The sequence below is a fragment of the Uloborus diversus genome, chromosome 6 (assembly GCF_026930045.1).
Source record: "Uloborus diversus isolate 005 chromosome 6, Udiv.v.3.1, whole genome shotgun sequence".
Lineage (NCBI taxonomy): Eukaryota > Metazoa > Arthropoda > Arachnida > Araneae > Uloboridae > Uloborus > Uloborus diversus.
In genome coordinates this window covers 103,224,384-103,245,362 of record NC_072736.1, presented here as the reverse complement: position 1 = coordinate 103,245,362, position 20,979 = coordinate 103,224,384, and the positions used below count along the sequence as shown (strand labels likewise).

General features: G+C 34.1%; 2 protein-coding genes across 2 annotated transcripts in view; one reads left to right on the top strand and one right to left on the bottom strand.

The window, feature by feature from the left end:
* Positions 1–2,541, bottom strand: part of LOC129224900 (uncharacterized) — a 64,808-nt gene extending 62,267 nt beyond the window's left edge. The window contains exon 1 of the mRNA XM_054859446.1: positions 2,472–2,541. Coding sequence (XP_054715421.1) covers positions 2,472–2,541 — 70 coding nt within the window. The remainder of the gene's footprint in view (positions 1–2,471) is intronic.
* Positions 2,542–18,801: 16,260 nt separating this feature from the next.
* LOC129224899 (uncharacterized) lies at positions 18,802–19,545 on the top strand. The gene has a single exon (XM_054859444.1). The coding sequence runs from the start codon at positions 18,802–18,804 to the stop codon at positions 19,543–19,545; it is 744 nt and encodes a 247-aa protein (XP_054715419.1).
* Positions 19,546–20,979: the final 1,434 nt, after the last annotated feature.

Here is a 20,979-nt window from a genome sequence, read left to right as displayed (position 1 = left end):
AGCGGATTTGCAACCACTGATTGGCCCGCTATTCTTCAAGATTGACATCCTGAGTGGTCCCTTTTCCATAGACGCTTTAGGACGTTCTACGCTGATATCAACGACTAATACCTTGCCAGTGGTTTTTAACAGCTTCCCGACATTTGACAAAAGATGTATAAGCCTTGCTAGAATACACGTAGAAGAAATGTAATGCAATTTTACTTGTAATTTTTTTGAAAATCGATTTATATCTATGTTGTCAATACTTAAATTAAAACTCTCGTTGAATAGAAAATAAAATAAAATAATAAATCGCAGACATATCTATATAATTTGCACTATCTTTAAAAACTATCATATTAAGTAAATGTCAGTAAAGACTATAATTATGCACTTGCTTTTCCTTTTAGATAAATGAAGTTTAAATGTTTATCATAGAATTACTATTAAGTTTAAAAGCAAAGAAGCAAGACATTGAAGGTATTCGTATGCGGTTTGAAGATACTCATCTTTACTAATAATAAAGCTGAATGTCTGTCCGGATCTCTGTCTGTCAGGATCTCTTTGACGCGCATATCGCCTAGACCGTTCGGTCGATTTTCATGAAATTTAGCACAAAGTTAGTTTGTAGCATGGGGATGTGCACCTCAAAGCGAGTTTTCGAAAATTCGATGTGGTTCTTTTTCTATTCCAATTTTAAGAACAAAATTCTCATTAGATGGACGAGAAAAAAACGAAATTATCATTACGTGAAACCGTAACCAAGCCAATTGGCGAGAAAATTCACCATACATTATATGTAAATATACAGGCGAACCAAAAAACCTTTTTAATTTTCTATTACGGGCAAAGCCGTGCGGGTACCACTAGTTGTTTATAAAATCGCTGGATAGTGTGAAGATTTTAATCAATTTAGCGCTCATGGTTACGGTTACAGTGACAAAAGTTGAAGGTTTTCGAACACCACTTTTTCTTCGCCAAAATTGATACGTGTGTTAACAATATACATGGCGTTGGAGTGATTGACATTAGACGAATAAAATTCGTTGGCACGTTCAAGCTCCTGAATGGAGAAACGATCTTTTACACAGCTATTTAAGGATTTTATCCCATTTAATTCTTTATACGCGGTGTTCTGTGATCAGTGTTGTTACTACTGTCTACGTAGGTTGTTTAATAAGTAATAAGACTAATTTTACTGCCGCAAAACCACGCATCGGAATGTTTATTTCTTTGGCATGAGAAATGTCTGTTGTTTGTATTAAAAAAAGATACCGATAGATGGCCCGTACAGACTCATGTTCCTGAGTATAACGTGATTGAATTGAAGCATCTTGGCCTGCGCCTACAAGAAATAAGACTAGCTTTACTGCCGCGAAACCACTCATTGTAATCTTAATTTCTGTGGCACGAAAAATGTCTGTTGTATGTGTTAGCAAAAGCTACCGATAACTGGCACGTACAGACTTGGTAGGTGCTTACAAGACGCAGCCAGTTGTCAAAACGGAAGCGTCGTCGGAACAAAGTTATGCGAATAAAGTTTGTTTTCGTTTGCAAAAATCAACATCGGACACCTTTGATATGATACGTGAAGTTTTCAACAATGAAGCAATGTTTAGAGTCAGTATTTTTTGCTGCATAAAGCTTTTAAGGAAGGCAGGCAAAATGTGGAAGATATTAAACGTGAGGGACAACCTTCAACGTCCGTCACAGAAACAATGATTAACACTGCTGCTATTATCATCAAGGGAAATCACAGAATTATTTTACATCAGTGATTTTAGGCTGTTTCCTCTCACTTAAGAAACCATTACGAGAAAAACATTTTGAAAGCAACAATGCATGTCTAAACTCTGCAGAGGTGGTTTAGAATAATCTGTCACAAACTTAACCTTAAAATTTTTTTAAGAAGTGTATGCAACGTTGGAATAAATGCATTTAGTCCAGCAGAAGTTAATCTTAAAAAAAAACCATGTAACTTATGAAGATTTAAGTTGGTCTGTATTTTTTATAAATTTAGTCGTATTACTTATTGAACATCCCTAGTAACTCTGCGAAATTGCGCTGGTGTGCTTACGAAACTTTAAACGTGTCCTAAATATTTTAAAATGGATTTCAAAACATTAACTACCATTTTTAAGTTTATGGAAAAAAGTGAGAAGCTTAGATACGCAAAGATAATCCTCTCTCATCCAGTCAGTCGTTTAAAATAGTCTTTTTTCAAAATACTTTACATATGCAATTTCAGTCACACGGCAATCGTTTTAAAGTCATTCGAGTTTTTTAATACTCTGATCAGTTTGAGCAACGACAGAGTGGGTATTGCTATTCGAAAACTTCGAAATTCACCCCCGGAAATCGTAACTGTTAGTTCTGTACGGTATAAAATTATCACGACCAACAGCACATATATTCAAATAGTGTGATATTGTAGTTTGATTGGTTCAGCAAATAGTCCGCTACGTCTTATGATGTAAAGGAAGATTCACTTGCATCAGCTATCATTAAACGTAACTCAGGATTGCTTTTCCTTTCACAAATAACAGCAATTATAAACATAATCAGAAAGTCATCTGTCGTGGGAAATTAATGCTTAGTATCTGAAAAAATAAATTTCTGAGATACTTAAAGAAAGGCTTTTTAAATACCATGCCAATGACAAAAAAGAATTCAAATTTGACGCTTTTTCGTGCTTTATTTTCAGTGGAAACTAAATAAACAGGCTTTTACAAAAAAAACTTACGTTCAACGAATGACAAAAATGTAATGAAAAAAATGAAAAATGAAGAATTAGCACACACTGCGCTTTAGTTTCCCATAGCAGTCTAGTGCTACTAATAACTACAGGTTGCTTCAGAAAGGTCTTCCCCACTTTGAAACGATCAAACAGAAATATAATGAGAGATAAAGAAGTTAAACAAATGCTATAGTAGATAGACAGGTCTGGAATTTTTTACACCAGTTTTCAAAAATAGTTCAAATATTTGACATTATAGGGCGCTGTAGTCGCACGTTTTTTTTTTTTTTTTTTTAAATAGTATATGAAACTGTGCTTAATGAACAGAGCTCAAATATCATTAGTATGTTTTCGATATGGTGACCTTTCACAGCAGTAACCAAACGCAGCCGAATGGAGAAATTCAAATCTACTCTTTTTTACTTCCTTTTACAAAAAATGAAGTATTGTATTCGCGAAAAAATTTTCATTCAAAAATCGACCTAAATTTCCATTTTGCTCACCCCCGAATTAATGTTGAGTGTTTTTTTCGACTCGACAAAACGTGGATAAGTGCCTAAAAACGTATAGACACGCGAACTATCCATTTTGACGATTTCTGAGTTAATTGCAACGAGTTTTCTCGTAACATCTGTATGTACGTATATATGTGCGTGTGTGCGTATGTGCGCATGTATGTCGCATAATTCAAGAACGGTATGTCCTAGACAGTTGAAATTTGGTACGCAGACTCCTAGTGGGGTCTAGTTGTACACCTCCCCTTTTGGCAGCATTCGGGTGTTTCTAAAAGGGTCTTTTGCCCCTTTTTGGGGGGAAATCATTGTTAATTTCGATAAAAACTCAAGTGGTGTTATAATTTGCCGGACACTTGGCGATATATCGCCAATATTTTGGTCGCCAACTTGGCGACAAATTTGGCGATTTTTTTTTTAAAATTTGGTTCCAAATTGGCCACTGTTGGTGATATTTAGAGAGTAGATTATTGAATCACATTAAAATTGCCAATAATGGGGAAATGACATGGAGTAAAAGGAAGTCATGTGAAGCAGACATCAGCTCGTTTTCTTAGACCGATGCTAATGCCCCAATTATTTCAGTGAGTGACTTCACATTGACTCGTCTTTTCTGATACTGATGCTTATGCCTGAATTCTTGCAGCGAGTAACTTTGAGAATTACCATTCTTTTGCGTCCTGTTACTTTTTCAAAAAATAGCTTTATCGAACTCAAAGCAATATGTTTTGACCTCTGTTCAGTAAATGTACTTTAATACACTATTTAAAGCACATTGTTGATTACCACGCCCTTTAATGTCCATTGTCTAATCTTTGACCAATATTTTCAAAATTCGGCGAATAAAAAATTCTATTTCTTTTTGTCAAACATACCACTTCTTTCACTTTTATATACTTAACTTTATCTGTTAGGTCATTTTGAACTAAGGGGACCCTTTCTGAAAGACACTGTTACTCTCTCATCCTGTAAACAATAATTCAGAGCAATGTTTTTCATAAGCTTGCGTCCGTTGTGGTAAGATAAACAGAACTATAATGTTTCGACTTTCGATCCTTCCTCCCTTTCTTCACTTTCTTTTTTCATGGTTGGAAGAATTGAGAGATTGAATTTTATGAATTGTTTCCAAGATCACACTTTGTGAGAGTAACTGGGTTTGAAACATTTGACATTATGACATTGTTGGCGAGGGAAATCATGTTTCCCTTTACCACAGTTTGCTTCCTTTTATCCTAGAGTCTAGAAGGTAAAAATAACCATTATTTCAATGTTTGAACTTACGATCTATCCCTTTCTTTTGGAAGAATTGATGATTAAACTGTGTGCATTGTGTCCAAGACCATACTTTTAGACAGTAACTGGGTATGAAACATTTGATGTTATGAATCCTTGTTGGCGAATGAAATCCCGCTTCCCTTTACCCCAGCGTGTTTCCGTTTATCTCAGATACTAGGGAGTGTAATGAAACGGAATAGCATTGTTTGAACTACGATCTATCCCTTTCTTTTGAAATAATTGATGATTAAACTTTGCTTGTTGTGTCCAAGACCACAGTTTCTGAGAGTAAATGGGTATAAAACATTTGATGTAATAACCCTTTGTTGGCGAATGAAATCATATTTCACGTTACCGCAGAGTGTTTCCTTTAATCAAAGAAACTAGGGGGTAAAAATAAATAGAATTTTAGTGTTTCATCTTATGATCAATCCCTTTCTTTAGGAAAAATTTAAGATTGAATTTTGTGCATTGCATCCAAGACTGAGAGTACGAAGCATTTGATGTTATGACTGTTTGTTGGTGAACGTAATCCTGTTTCCCTTTATCCCAGCATGTTTTCTTTTATCCAAAAGACTAGGGGCTAAAGAAAACATAATTAATTTTTTTAACTTTAAGACTTTTCATTTTAGATGAATTGAGATACAAAAATTTTCATCCGGGGACAAGGGAGTAAATTTAAACACCCCGTAAGAAGCTCTATTAAAGCCCCAGAAATAAAAGCTGTTATCTGTACAAATGCACTAAACCAAAAAAAAAAAAAAATAAATAAATAAATAAAAAAAATTGAATTTTTACTTCTTGAATTCAAATTATGTTTTCCGCAATCACGAGTGTGTGTGTGTATTTAGGTGTGTGTGTTTGTGTCCAGGCATCAGTGTGTGTGTGTATGTATGCGTGCGTGTGTGTGTAGGGTATGGACGCAACCTGGAGACGCTGCTCGCTAGAGCAGCAGCATCGGTAGGGGTCGGTCGACGGCGGTGCTGCAGAGGGAAGCGGAGGAAAATAAAATCATAGGATATCGAAACAGTCAAATGAGAACAATAAGCAACGTGATTGCTCAAAAAATAAAACATAGTTAAAATATACTTACGGCACGTGGTACCTTCTGAACATGCCTCTTGCGCAATCTGAGAAAAATATATTTAGGTAACGTCTGAGTAAAATTAAAATAAAATCAATTAATGCAATATTTATATAACGTAATTGATGAATGACGTAAGTGTGAAAAATTTGATAAATGACAAACCTGCAAAATATATTATTCAGAAATAACTTCAACGTCATCAAGATAAAAAAATTGTGACTTTTAGTTTGAAGATACTTTGATATTTTCCTTTTAGAAGATAAACATGAAATATAAACATTTCTGTAAACGCTTAACTATATGACGACTTTAAAAATAATGTTAAGGGCCATTCCACGAAAAACCAATTTTGTCCCACACGTGACGCTTCATATATTTCATAAAAAGTAATAATTTAAAAGAGTGATGAACAAGATTTTGTTGCTTAAGAAATCACAAACGCATGTAGGACTTCTTAAGCAAAAACTTTCTTCAAAAATTATTTTTCTTAATGAAATAGAGGGACCGTCACAAGCAGGACAAAATGACCATCTTCTATGGAATGGGCATACACATACTTTGTTTCAATGTTTTAAATAATTATTTCTGAACTAATGAGATATATTTCCTTTACGTTGGAACCATAGCTATCAAAATCTACAATTTTTTTCGTTATTGCTGTACTAATAGAGCAAAAATATTAACTTATTCATCAGCAAATTACCAGAGGTTGACTTTGGATGTCACACACGTAACGAATGTAAATCAATTTTATTTTAAATAGCAAAAATGTTTAATAAAATTATAATTGTGCCAGGAGTATCTTTGTATCAAATGTAAAGATTAAAAAAATTTCTTATCGCTGTTTCAATAAAATATTAAGAGAAATGACGAAACATTAATGAAATTTAAGCGTATTTTTGTCCCGCACGTTACGGTGGAATGGCCCTTAAGTTGGACACAACTGTTTCAAATAATGTGCTGAAAAAATAAAAAGCATATTGCTATTTTTTTTTGGTTTTTAATATTACATTTTAAAAAAGAAAAAAAAACTAAAAACACTTTTGCATTGTATGTATTATTAGCGGTATACACAATATTTCATGTTGTAATCGCTTTAAATGAATATTTAAATACTAAGAAATTTAGATCATTTTTATATATTGCATGTCAATTTTGTCTATGTTTAAAGAACAATGAAAAAATATATGATTGTGGTAGACTAATAGTTGCTTTGGTAAACAATTAAAGCAACTATCGACTTTATGAATCGTGCAAAGATTAAATTTGGGTTACCCTTTAGCTCCTCACGTAAGTGTAAAAATTGAGCAAAAATCAAACTAAATTATATTGCACTCTAGGAGAACACGAACATTATCCTGTGTTAGAAAATGTGAACAATAATAAATTATTGAATAAAATATGACAACGTATATAAAGTACAAATTCAGAATGAAAAAAGGTTAAAAAACCAGCAAACAGCTGTTTCGGCACTCTAGAACTTTATCCGGAATTTGAGGGAATGTCGAGTCTGCCCATATAAAATCTCGGATATTATATGGGCTTATCTTTCCGGATAAAAGAACACGAAAATTACGTCAAAAAACAGGATCTCAAACGCTCCTCTATTGCTCAACATTGTTGGTCTTACGGTCATAATTTTATTTTTTCTTCCGCCAAAGTTATTCACGAGTGTTCGTCCATTCATGATTTAGATTTTTGGGAGTCATATTACATATGGAAAAATGCTAATTTAATCGTCAATGATTTGTCTAGCACTCCCCCTTTTCCTAATGTTTGGAAGTCTGTTATTTGATATATTTTTTGTCCGTGACGTTTTCTCCTGAGTGCAAGTGTCCTCTGTAGTTCTGACGTAACCTTGACGTCATCGTTTCCGGTACTGCTCTCATATCTTTTACAACTCGTCTCTCATTCCATTGTTCGCCTCGACTGTGTTTTAGTCGGGTTGAACCTGTCTTCGTTTTTTAATTGCACTGATGATGGCACTTGTATTCTAGAGTGCCGAAACAGCTGTTTGCTGGTTTTTTAACCTTTTTTCATTCTGAATTTGTACTTTATATACGTTGTCATATTTTATTCACTATGCAGTACAAAGTTTTCGACTACTTTTTATGTAGTAATAAATTATATTATGTGATTTTCCTTATTATTTATCAATCAATAATCCGTAATTGGAACAAAAAACATATTCTTCAAGAGATTTTAGATACTTTAGGAAACAATTAAGCTGTAAAAAATTTTGAATCATTTTTTTTTCACTTTTACTATCTGTCATTGGTTATATAATAGACAAAACGAGATATTTTTGAGAAAAACTTGATGCTAAAATACTAAAGCACGAGTTCTATGATCGATTATATACTTAAACTGACTTGTCTAGCTATTAAACGAAATACCTGGTTATTCTGTGGAATAACTCCATTATTAGCTTTATCAGAAACATGAAGAAAATTTAATCTTTTAAGTAAAGTTCTCGCAAAGAATAATACATTAAGGTTTCTAAATAATAGAGACAATGTCACCGTCAAGCTCACGCAATGTTGAAAAAAAAAAAAAAAACTTTACCTGCAGCAGGACAGATAAAATTGCAGTGCATACGCTGATTTTGAAACTCATTACAATAGTCGTGGGGCAAAAACAAACCTTCACGTACCTCAGATAAACTTGATTACTGTATGTGATGCAATCAAAATCAGCATGTTTTATATGCTAGAGAAACACATGTGTTGTCATTGTTTAAGCTTTAATTTCTTAACATTAACAGTACACTTTTTTTTAAACACGTCAGATATTTGTTTATTAGAAATTGCTCAGAAAAAGAAAAGCCAAAATGAAAAAAAGAAATGAAGGTTAAACAGAACAATACGTAAAAAAGCAAACAACTGCGTTGAAATTTGCTTTCATTAATTAGGAAAAATAATTGTCAGTGGTTTAGAAATTGAAATAAATAAATAAATAAATTGCTTCATTTTAAATAAAAAAAAATTTTTTGGTCACGGCTGATGAAGAGAAAAAGCAATTAAAAAAAAAACACCCTGATGAAAACGCTGTAAGCAAAACAAGAACAAAAAGTAAGCTGAAAACTTAAATGCATATTGAAAAATAAAAAAGTAAGTTCGGTTTTAAGATCAGTACATGTCTCTCCTCATAATTTTGAAGGAACAAACAGTTTCTAACTAACCACTTTGTATTAGAAAGATTCGTTCTTACCCAAGACATCTTATTTCAACATTTCATGTATAAATGCGATAAAATTTGGGATTGAATTCTACCAGTTCAAAAAATTTCGACGTGGGCGGGGAAATCCCGAACAAACAAACGACTTTACGAGACAGAACGCTGTCAATTTTCTCTTAGGATCTGCATGGCCTTTGTAACGCTTCCAGGTTAGGTTTTCCATAGCCATAGTGTATCATTTCGAACTACTCGTGTAACGTCTTTTTCGGACCGCATAATCTGATACAGCAAACGTCTTGGGACGATGCTTACTGCGCCATGCCATTGATGCTACTACAAATAGCATCTATACTGCTATGTGTCGATGTCATTTCCTGTACCGACCACAACACATGAACTTCTCCAAATGCGAGAAGTTTTCTACGCTGGACCCTGTATTTATGCATTTCTGAACTGTAATTTTGTCTCATCTACTGCAGAAAATTGAATTGCTTGTATTTTCTTGCTTCTACAAATAAATGGATTACTTTTAAAGTGTAGACACCGCCCGAATAATGCGTTTCATGCTGCATAATCTGTTCAATTTTCTTTGCAACTAGCAGACTCCTCTATTTGCTCACTGACATTCGCTAATCATTGGAACTGCTGCCGCAGCCCCATAAAGATTCTTTTTTTATCTTAGTGGTTGCGTTTCTTGTTTCTACAAATGGCTCTTATCGTAATCACAACTGCGAAAGTCATAATATGAATGTAAGATGTAAAAGTTCAAATTAATGACAGGGTCTGGACGCTGGATTTTTGGTGCTGGATGCAGGATGTTGCGCGCTGGATGCTAGAAATTATGTGCTAAATCTTGGTTTTTGTGCGTTGGATAATTGATGTTATGTACTGGATGCTTGATATTGTGTGTTGTATGATGGATTTTGCATGCTTGATACTAGATGTTGTGTGCCGGTTGCTAGATATTGTGTGCTGGATATTGTGTACTGGATGCTAGATATTGTGTGCTGGATGCTGGAAATTATGTGCTGAATGTTGGTATTTGTGCGTTGGATACATGATGTTATGTACTGCATGCTAGATATTGAGAGCTGTATGATGGATTTTGTAAGCTTGATGCCAGATGTTGTATGCTGGATGCTAGATATTGTATGCTGGATGCTAAAGATTGCGGGCTGGATGCTAGTTATTGCATAATGGATGATAGATATTGTTTGCTGGATTTTGGGAGCAGGATGCTAATTTCGTCTAAACACGATTGCATAAAGTCGAAAGGGTCGGGTGTAAATAATATCAATTCTGGTGGAAATAAATGTGAACGAGGAGCTGGAGGAGTGCCCGCGCGCGGAAACCGGTTGGCGTCAAAAAAAGATCCCCCTAACTCCCACCCTACATCATGGAGTGAATATTATAAGTTCATATTCTAAAAAACTTAGACCTAGTAGTGACTTCCTCTTGAACCATAAATCTGAAGCCCAATTTTTCTCCCTGTATTTGAAAAACTTTTGAAATAATTAAGGGGCTTTCGATTGCACTCTTTTCATTACTCAACTCACTCACTCAACTTTACATACATTTTAGACCTTGCAACGGCTCTGCACATATGCGTCTATGGCAAGTTTTATAAAAAGCGTTCATAGTTTTTATTTATATTTTGTATGTTAACTTATTTAAAATTTTGTTTTTACAAAAATTTAGTTGTTTCTGAAAATTGTATGAATTTCATGTTTTCACAAAACATTAAAACTTTTATTTTGCGTTTGTGGGTGAGCGGGAATGGGGGCGACACCACAAATTTTGGCCCCAGGTGTCACCTATACTAGGTACGGCACAGGCTATATGTTTGGTGAAATGATTAAACACCTCGCTTAACGTTTGTTTTTCTTACTGTAACGATACAGCCGTCAATGTAAATTACTCATGATTTTTTTTAACGATGCCGAAAAATGTCTTACATTTATGCAGTATTATGGCTAAAACCGCATATGTATACGACAATTTGTTGCTTTTTTATGAATTTTTAAAATATGTCAGAGATATTTCGGACACCTTGCATTTTTTCGTCATTGTTTTCACTCAAAAGTAGCAATCTTAAAACTTAAAACAGTTAGTAGCAATTTTAAAACTTAAAGAAGTTATTTATTATATCAACTCTTTACAATGTATTTGAAATAATTCTAACTGCAACAAGCATAATAAACCTTTATTAACTATCACGCGAAAACTTGCTATTCAAAACAAGTTGTACAGTTCTTGGAAAATACTTTCAATCTGAATTTCCAGGACCTTATTGCTCTTGCGTGAATTTTCATTAGCAGTGGAAAATAAGTTTGAGTAGCACGAATGTCACGGTATCACGTATAATCTGTTTCTCGGTTTTTAAAGTGTTACGAAAATATCTTTATTTATTAAGATTAGCAGATGGAATCTGATGAAACATTCTCAGATTCCTTATGTTTCAGAAAACGTTCCTTGCTCTGATTATACTTGAAAGTTAAGTAATAACAATTCAGGTAACTCTCTAATAAGGTAAGGAATGTTTAAAACTTGTAAATTTTGTAAAATTCTTTTAACTAGTGGCGTACCTAGCATGGGTGACACCCGGGGCGCTAATTTATGATGTCACCCCCGCGTTACACACACAAAAAAAGTTTTTTGATGTTCTATGCAAACAATGAAATTCACACAATTTTCAGTAACAACTACATTTGAGTGAGCTAATGTACAAAAAAATAAATAAATAAATAAGTAAATAAATAAATAAAATAAAAATTAATAAAAAAAAGAGCTGTGAACGATTTTAAAAAATTTGCCCTAGACGCATATGTGCAGGTCCGTCGCGATGTCAAAAAAGTAAGGGAATATATGAAATTATAGACCTTTATAAGTTAATTTATGTTTTATCATTGTTAACCTCTTTTAAACTAATCATGATTTTGTTTTTCATTTTTTAAAAAAACTTAAAACAAAACAAAACAAAACAAAAAAAACTTTTACTTGAAACTAGACTAAAATAGCTGGTTTTTGAATAGAGTCTTTACTTAAAATCAGACTGATTTTTCTTCTGATATTGACAAATAAAATCCCTTTAAAACGCATTTCAATTATGTTTGGTGTTTTTTAAATAATTTGTAGTGCTCCAATTTTACGAAATTACAGCAATATTTCTCAAAGCAACATAAATGTATCTTTACATTGCATGAAGTCACTTCCATTTCCCTCGGTTTCAAAATTTGATTGATTTAGTGAATATAAAACTGCTTCAAAGATGTGTTTTTAAAGAAAACCACTTTCATATATTTTATTTTTTCAGACCATGGAAAGAGCAATACCATTCCATTACTGCAATTTATAGCTATCCCAAAATTTAAGCTCATTTAAAGAAATTACTCTTCCGAAAATGATTTTGCTTCGGGGAGTTAAATATTTCCTTCATTTTCATGGCAGGAAATGGTTGAATGCAATAGCTTCAATTTCCAAGTCTATGAATTGAAAGAAAATTTACTATAATGCACTTACAGAATGTATTGAAAACCATCGGGTTTCTGATTTCCCCGGGGGGTAACGTTCCTACCAGGAACTCTGCTTTACCACATTTTATCCTCAAAAGATATCGTCTCAGAAAATATCGATGTTTTTGTATCAGCGCCGCTTGAAAGGATGGTATTTCGAGGAAAAATGCTTGCCTCGACTTTTCTTTTGAGTGCTACGATTGTTGACGGTCATGTGATTTGCATAAAATAGGTTAACTTCCGAATATAATGTAAAAAATATGAATTTATTTTTTTTCTCCTGCAGCATCATTTTTCGATTTTTTACTATCCATAAACCAGACGCTAAGAGCGTTTTTACGTTGATCAAGATTTTCTTTTGTCATTCTTTTTTTTCATTTTGCAAAGATTGTGTTGCTGTTATAAGTCATTTTACGAAAATAGTATGTATTCATTAATGTTTACAAAACTGATTTTTAACTAAATAAAGTCCCAAAAAGAATCCTGTTTTAGCTGCATTTCAAATTCTATGAAGGTTTTACAACAAGTACAGGCATCGTTGTTTAGCAACCGTTCATGTTCAGGTCTTTTTAACAAGCTTTTTTTAGCTTTACCTGTATGTATGTATGTATCTTGTAACGGAATCTTGCAGCTCAAATTTTGCCCATTTCCTGCGATCGGATTCTTTTGAAATTTGGCACGCCACTTCAGACCCGATGACAATGCAATATTCTATAATCAAATTAATTAATTCAGTTTTTAAATTGCTAGTTTCCTCCAATTTTAATCACTATTTTGGCATAAACCCAACAATGTGAAAAAGGAAAATTAAAAAAAAATACATTAAAAAATGCTCGCAAAAATTATTAAAAAATATCTACAAAAACCATTAATTTTTCTGCATCAGACAAATTTTGTTCCAATGTTTCTAAGGTAATTAGAACATGAAATATAATTGTTTTTAACTAATTTCATGCCAAAATTTAGGTGAGCCTTCAATTGGAAATTCATTGCTGATCAGACTATTGTTGAACAAAACTTTTCTTCAAATGCATCTCAAATTTTCGAAGTAATGTAGATATGATTTCCGCACACATACATCGATGACTGAGATGGAATAGCTGGATTAGACAATTACTCCACAGGCAATTTATCAGCGAAGTTGAATGTTTTTACAGCTCGGCTATTACACTTTAAGGGGTACAGTTGCTCTTTTTGGAGTTCGAGAGACCACGTTTCAAATGCCACCCGAGACCTATAGTCGCTTTTTTTTTTTGAGCAATTTCATGAATATAAAAGATTTTGAACAATGTTAGAATGAATATTTTTTCGTAAAACAATTTATACCAAAAAAAAAGTTTAAAAAACTTAAAAAAAAAAGAGAAAAATAATCTTTGGATGATAGTAGTTGAGCAATCATTTAATTTTTAATGTAATACAAAAAAACGTGGGGTGCTTCTTATCAGTTGACTTGAATTTCTTCCATTTGTTGTTCGTGCAAAAATGTAAATACACAGCAACCCACGGTTTTTTGTATTACATTAAAATTAAGTGAATTGGTCAACTACTATCATTTTTCACTTGTTAGTTAATTTTGCTACGAAAGCGTGTTTTTTTCAGTTTTTTAAATTATTATTTTATTAATTCATATCTCCTCAAAATAATATGGACTTAGAGTGAAATTTGGGATTAAGGATCAAGGAAAAAAATGACCCCTTCTTGATTTTGCTATTGTATTTTTATTGTATTTTACTAGTGAAATGCGTAATTGAAATTGTTTTTATTTAGTTTTTGTTTTCTGAGAGCTGGCAACAAAATATCTTTAGAATGTGCGTGCGATAAGAGTTTTGGTGATTAGAGTTGAAAAATGTTAGTTTGGATGACGTATTTTGAGTATTGAGAAGCGAGAAACACTTAAGAGATTTTATAAAATGAAATAGTGAGTTATTGAGTTTTATTTTCGAGTTTTGAGCATTAGTTAGGCAAAGTTGTCATGAAATTATGTCTTGTGTAAATATTTTTTTGGGTATAACTTTGATATACACCCCCAAAAATTACGCGCCAAATCTGGCATTCCTACGGACTTTTTAGGGTTGCTGTTCCTTATTTTGGTTTGCCAATTTAGGTTTTTTCAGCTTTTAGGTTTTTAATGTTGCCAAATTTAGTATTTTCATGTATTTTGTACCATTTTTTGAGTTTTTTTTAAAATTTTGTGTCAACAATTTTTGTGGCAACAAAGTTTTGTGTCAACAAAAACAAAAAAAGTCGCCAAATTTCCGATTTGGGAGGGGGGGTATATCAAAGTAGTTCCTTTTCTTGTTATGTGCTGTGTCCTGTGAATAAATGTATTTGTGCGATATGTGTTACGAGTGTACTGATTCGAAGTCCGAGTAGAGTTTTTCGGACATCTGGCTTCCGCGACAGGACACTTTCGTCTGTTTGAATAAAATAGATTTAATTTTCGTGCTGCTAGAAAAAAAAAATGGATGAACTTAAGAAAAACAGGACACAGTACAGGAGATTATTTACGAAAGCTTGCAATGAATTTGATGCAAAAGAAGCTTGGTTAAGTGATGGAGATAAATTACTTAAACTTAAAGTAATTGAAGAAAAGGCACTTTTAATGATTGAGACTGAATACAAGGTTAGAAATCATCTTTGCGATGAAAATATTTCAGAAACAGAATGTGATGCTGAGTTCGATCAATCTGAGATTTATATTGATAGTTGGCGCGTTTTAGGACAAAAACTCAAAAAACTTTCATCATGTGAAAAAGAAGATTCTGCTTCGGTTTCAAGTGCAAATACTTCACAGAAAAACACTCTGTTACGGTATCCTAAGATACGGCTCCCGTCATTCAATGGAGATATAAGAAACTGGCTCGGATTTTGGGGACAGTTTCAAAAGATCGATAAAGACCCCAACTTGGACCTACATGACAAGTTTTCTTATTTGTCACAAAGTATGGTTAAAGGTAGCATGGCTGAGGATTTAATCAAAAGTTTCCCGCCTGGAGGAGATAGCTATGAAAAAGCATTAAATCAGTTAAAGAGTAGATTTGGAAAATAAGAATTGCTGATACAGACCTATGTAAGAGATATATTAGCATTAATTCTTCAGAGAGAAAGTGCTCAAACCAAATCTCTTCCAGTGTTATACGACTTATTAGAGACTAAATTGAGGGCATTAGAGTCTCTAGGAGTAACTAGAGACAAATATGCTTGTATGTTATTTCCTCTGATTGAATCATCACTTCCACAAGAAACTTTGAGAGCTTGGGAACGATGCCAAGCAACAAACCGGAGAACGCGAGATGTAGCCACAGAAAATGAATTGAGTTCACAGTTTGAAGAAAAGAACGACTTGAGATCAATCTTGGATTTCCTACAAGATGAGGTAGAGGCTGAAGAAAGAATAATTTTGGCTTTTCAGTCATTCGATTGTCCTAAAGTGAAATCTACTTCTCGAGAGGACAATAAGTTACATATTGAAAACAAAAATGGTAACAAATTAAAGTTTGGGAATAGAGCTCAAGTAGCAACAGCAGCTGATCTTTTTACTGCATCGCGGGAACAGAAACTGTGTCTTTTTTGCGGCAATCACCATGATTCGAATGACTGCATAAAAGCAAGGAAAATACCGCCTTAAGAGAGAGAATTACTAGTTGTAAAATCACACTGCTGTTTTCTATGTCTCAGAACCGGACATCAAGTACGTCAATGCAATGTGAAAGCTGGATGTGCTAATTGTGGAAGAAGACATCATATTTTGCTGTGCAGAAGTGGCCAACCACATTTACCTTCGTCTTCTGAAAGAGTTGTTGCATTAGAAGAAACACCAAAGCAAGATTCAGCTCTCGCAAACATTTCAATGTCACCAAAAGTGTGTTGCAAACCCTAATAGTAATCATAAGAGGAAACGGAAAGAGCCGTAAAGCGAGAGCAATTTTTGATTCTGCATCCCAGAGGTCATACATTCTAAAGGATACGGCAAAGGAGATGAAGTACGAAGCCCTGGGTTCAGAGTGTCTCAAATATGCACTTTTCGGGTGAAAAAATTCTGATGTGTGTAAACATGAAATTTTTAAATTGTATTTAACTAGTGCTAACGGTAATTATAACTGCAATTTTGACGTTTGGAGTCAATCACTCATATGTGAAACAAAGCCACCTACAAATGAACTCTGTATAAAAGAACTCTCTGACTTAAATATTCATATTGAGGATGATAGTAAAGCCCCTATTGAAATTTTGATAGGAGCAGATGTTGCGGGAAAACTGATGACAAGTGGTTATAAATTACTTTCTAGTGGCCTTGCCGCAATTGAAACTAAATTAGGGTGGACACTAATGGGGAAGAAATCTAGTTTAGAATCACGAGAAAGCACTGCATTACTTGTAACGAGTATGATTTGTAATGATACTTGTATATCAAACTTGTGGTCACTGGAAACGATTGGTATACTGGATCCATCTGAGAAGAAAACGCAAGATGAATTGCATGCAGCAGCTAAAGAACATTTTTTGAGAACTGTTAGAATAGACGATGAAGGAAGGTTTGTCGTTGATTTGCCTTGGTTGAGTGAACATCCCCCTCTGCCTGAAAATTTTGAATTGGCTTTGAAGAGACTGAACAACACAGTAAAGAACTTAAAAGCGAAAAATCTGTAAAAGGATTATGACCTGGTTTTCAAAAAATGGGAAAAGGAGGGAATAATTGAAGAGGTTCCTAATAATGAAATTCAAGAACCATCGCATTATTTACCACATCGGCCTGTTGTCAAAGAAAATAGTACGACTCGCATTAGGCCAGTATTCGATGCTTCCGCTAAGTCGAGATCTTCACCAAGTCTAAATGACTGCCTTGAAAAGGGTATGAACCTTATTGAATTCATTCCATCAATATTAACACGCTTTCGTATGTTTAAAATAGGGGTTACTGCAGATATATGTAAAGCGTTTCTGCAAATCCGTGTATCTAAAAGGGACAAAAATTATCTGAGATTCCTCTGGTACAACGATAAGTCTGAGCTAAAGTATTTCAGGCACTGTCGTGTAGTATTCGGTGCTTCGTGTAGCTCTTTTTTACTCGGATCTGTGGTTCAGTATCATTTAGAATCAGCACTAGAAGAGGCACGAGCTGAGTCCTCGAAATATCCCGTTGAAACTGTAGAAGAACTTGCTAACAGTTTTTATGTGGACAATTGTCTTGTTAGCGTAAAGGATGAAGCTCAGTTGCATAAATTTATGCAAGCCGCTACAGAAATATTAACGGAGAGAAAATTTGAATTACGAGGGTGGGAGTACTCGGATTCCCCCTGTCAAGTTTCAGAACCCACGAATGTGCTAGGAATAGTGTGGGACCGTGGTAATGATACCCTCAGTTTAAAGTTATCACATGATACTGATAACCCTTCGATGAAAATTTCCAAGAGGTTAATTTTGTCTGCTGCACATAAAACATTTGATCCTTTAGGCATAGCCTGTCCGGTTACTTTACTGCCAAAACTTTTGCTGCAGAGGTTATGGGAATGCAAATTAACATGGGATCAAGAAGTAGATACAAATACTAAAGAAGAATTCTTAAAATTGTTGAAAAATTTGAAGACTTTGAAAGAATTGAAGATAACTAGATGGTTGCAATGCGAATACATAATTGATAGTTTACATTTTTTCTGTGACGCTAGTAAGTCTGCCTATTCAGCTGTTGTTTTTATAAAAATTTGTTTGAATTATTTAGTAGCTGTTTATCTGCTAAGAGCCAAATCTCGGATTGCACCTTGTGGAAAGAAAGAAACGACTATAGCAAAATTAGAGCTTCTTGGAGCCACAATTTTAGCACGTCTTTCTGTAGAAGTTCTGAAAGAATTCAAAAAAGAGAAAATTGTGTTTTGGACTGATTCTACTACAGTTCTTTCATGGTTGAGAAGAGAAGGGCCGTGGGGAATGTTTGTACAAAACCGAGTGCAGGAAATTAGATCCTTGACTCCTTTGAATGCATGGCGGTTCGTCCCAGGATCACTAAATCCAGCAGATCTTCCGAGTAGATGTTGCTCTGCTCGTCAACTTCTTTCGTCAAAATGATGGGAAGGTCCGCAATGGTTCTATTTCCCATCGGAAGAATGGCCAAAAGACGAATTTTGTGTTGATGAAGAAGAAATTCTGCGTGAAAGACAGAGAGGCGTGGTATCATCTATGGTCAACGTGCAATACACAGATAACATTGTAAGTGACCGATTTTCAAGTTATATGAAGACAATCAGAACAATTGGATGGAACTATAGATTTTATCAAAATATTTCCAGTCAGAATAAGATAATAGGAGAGTTGAGAACTGATGAGTACAACAGAGCTGAAATTTCACTTATGAGGCAAATACAGTCAGAGTAATTTCATGAAGATAATCGTTTGAAGAAGCTGCAAACATTCAAAGATAAGGATGGATTACTGCGATTACAAACAAGATTGTTTGATTGTGAGGAAACAGAAGAGTTTAAGAGTCCTATTCTGTTACCTTCAAAACATAAAGCGGTATTGAAAATGGTGACTGAAGAACATAAAAAATCTTTCCACGCAGGACTGTCTACTTTATTAGTGAGATTAAGAGAAAAATATTGGATATTAGGCGTCAGGAAGTTAGCTACGCAAGTGATTTCTAACTGTGTTATATGTAAACGTCATACAGTTAAACCTCTGGAAGTGCCATTCGCCCCATTATCAAGAGACAGAGTCACCCATGCAGGTGTTTTTGAAGTTTCCGGGACTGATTATGCCGGGCCTTTGTATTTGCGATCAGGAGAAAAGGCCTGGGTCATTTTATTTACATGTGCGGTCTACCGAGCTGTACATTTTGAGCTAGTTAAGTCAATGTCAACAGAGTCATTCATCTTAGCATTAAGACGATTCGTAGCTCGAAGAGGAAGAATTGTTGTTCTCTACACCGACAACGGCCTGAGTTTTGTTGGAACGAACAATGTGCTATGGACGCTCGACTGGAATAAAATAAGCTCTTATTCCACCACAAGACAGATTTCTTGGAAGTTCGTTCCACCAACCGCTGCCTGGTGGGGTGGTTGGTGGGAGCGCATGGTTGGGATGCTGAAAGACCTTTTAAGAAGAATGCTAGGTAAATCTTCTGTTAACTACGAGGAGCTTTCAACAATATTATGCGATTGTGAAGCAGTCATCAACTCGAGACCGTTGACATACATATTAAGTTCACCAGATCAACTGATGCCATTACCTCCGGCTATGTTTCTGGTAAGTGACAAAGTGAGTTATTGAGTTTTATTTTCGAGTTTTGAGCATTAATTAGGCAAAGTTGTCATGAAATTATGTCTTGTGTAAAAATTTTCTTGTTATGTGCTGTGTCCTGTGAATAAATGTATTTGTGCGATATGTGTTACGAGTGTACTGATTCGAAGTCCGAATAGTGTTTTTCGGACAACTTCCACGGTATAGGTTAGTTTCAACCACGCCCTGCAAAAGCGAAACACTACCTAGCATTAGTTCAGGGGATCGAGGTCAAACCATACGAAAATCCGACTTATTACCCTATCATTAGTGAAACGTATCCATTGCAATTCTTGTACTACTCTTCCAGTATGGGGCGGGGCTGTATCTCACATAAAGTGAGTCTCAAATTAATGCTATCTTTGCTGCATTTGATAAACTGCAAAAGTTAGCAACAGGTGCAGGGATTATTGTGTAGCAACCGTTCATGTTCAGGTCATGTCCAAGTTAATTCATATTTTCTCAAAATAAAATGGATTGCAGATACCAGCTTCAAACGGAGCTACTTATTTAATAACCACCTTGTATATGTACCTGTATACCAGTTTTTATATACCTTCTATTTTGAAACTAAGTAACAAGGTGCAAGAAAAAAATTTGTTTGTTCCTTACATTTTATATGACATTTGCGTTAACTATTTTGGTTACTAAGATACTTCGCATGGTAAATTATATAGTGAAAAAATATATATAGTCATTTTTGCCTGCATTGCTTGTTACGAAGCATATTAAAATGTGATACTAAAATATGTGGCTTGTGTTTTTGCTTTAAAGTCATGATCAAAATATTTTAGATTTTGAACCAAAACTTTTCGAAACAGTCCTTCGTGTCTGGAATAAAAAACTTTTCTTTTGTAAAATAATTTCACATTGTGAAGGTGATGAAGCACTTTTCTACGTTTGACATGAAACTGCAAAATCTGTCGCATAAGTTTTCTCTTACTTATGTAAAAAGTTCTCTTATTTTTCTTTGCCATTTTTATTTCTTTCTGTTTTTTGAAGTAAAAAAAAAAAAAAAATTAGTTATGTCTTTGTTAGAAATAAAGTTGTTTAAGCTATTATTTTTAAAATTATAATTTCAAAACCACCGGATACACACATCAATATGCATTAAAAAAAACTTTATTGAAAAATCTTAAAGAAATATTAACACACAACAGTAATTTTCACTATTAATGGTAAGATTTCTATGAAAGATGGTATTAAACTTTAAAGTTTGGGAAACTTATGTTACTACATTATGTTTTTTTTTTTTTAAATAAGTATAGTAGGGTTGAGATTCTTCCAGAATATATATAATTTTCTTCCAGGATAGTTGGAAAACCGGAAGAAACAGGAAGAAAACTAACTAAACACTAATGGACACAAAGCGATTCGGAAATCTTGTAGAAGTTCTTATAAAAATTTCGGAATACGTCAATTTAA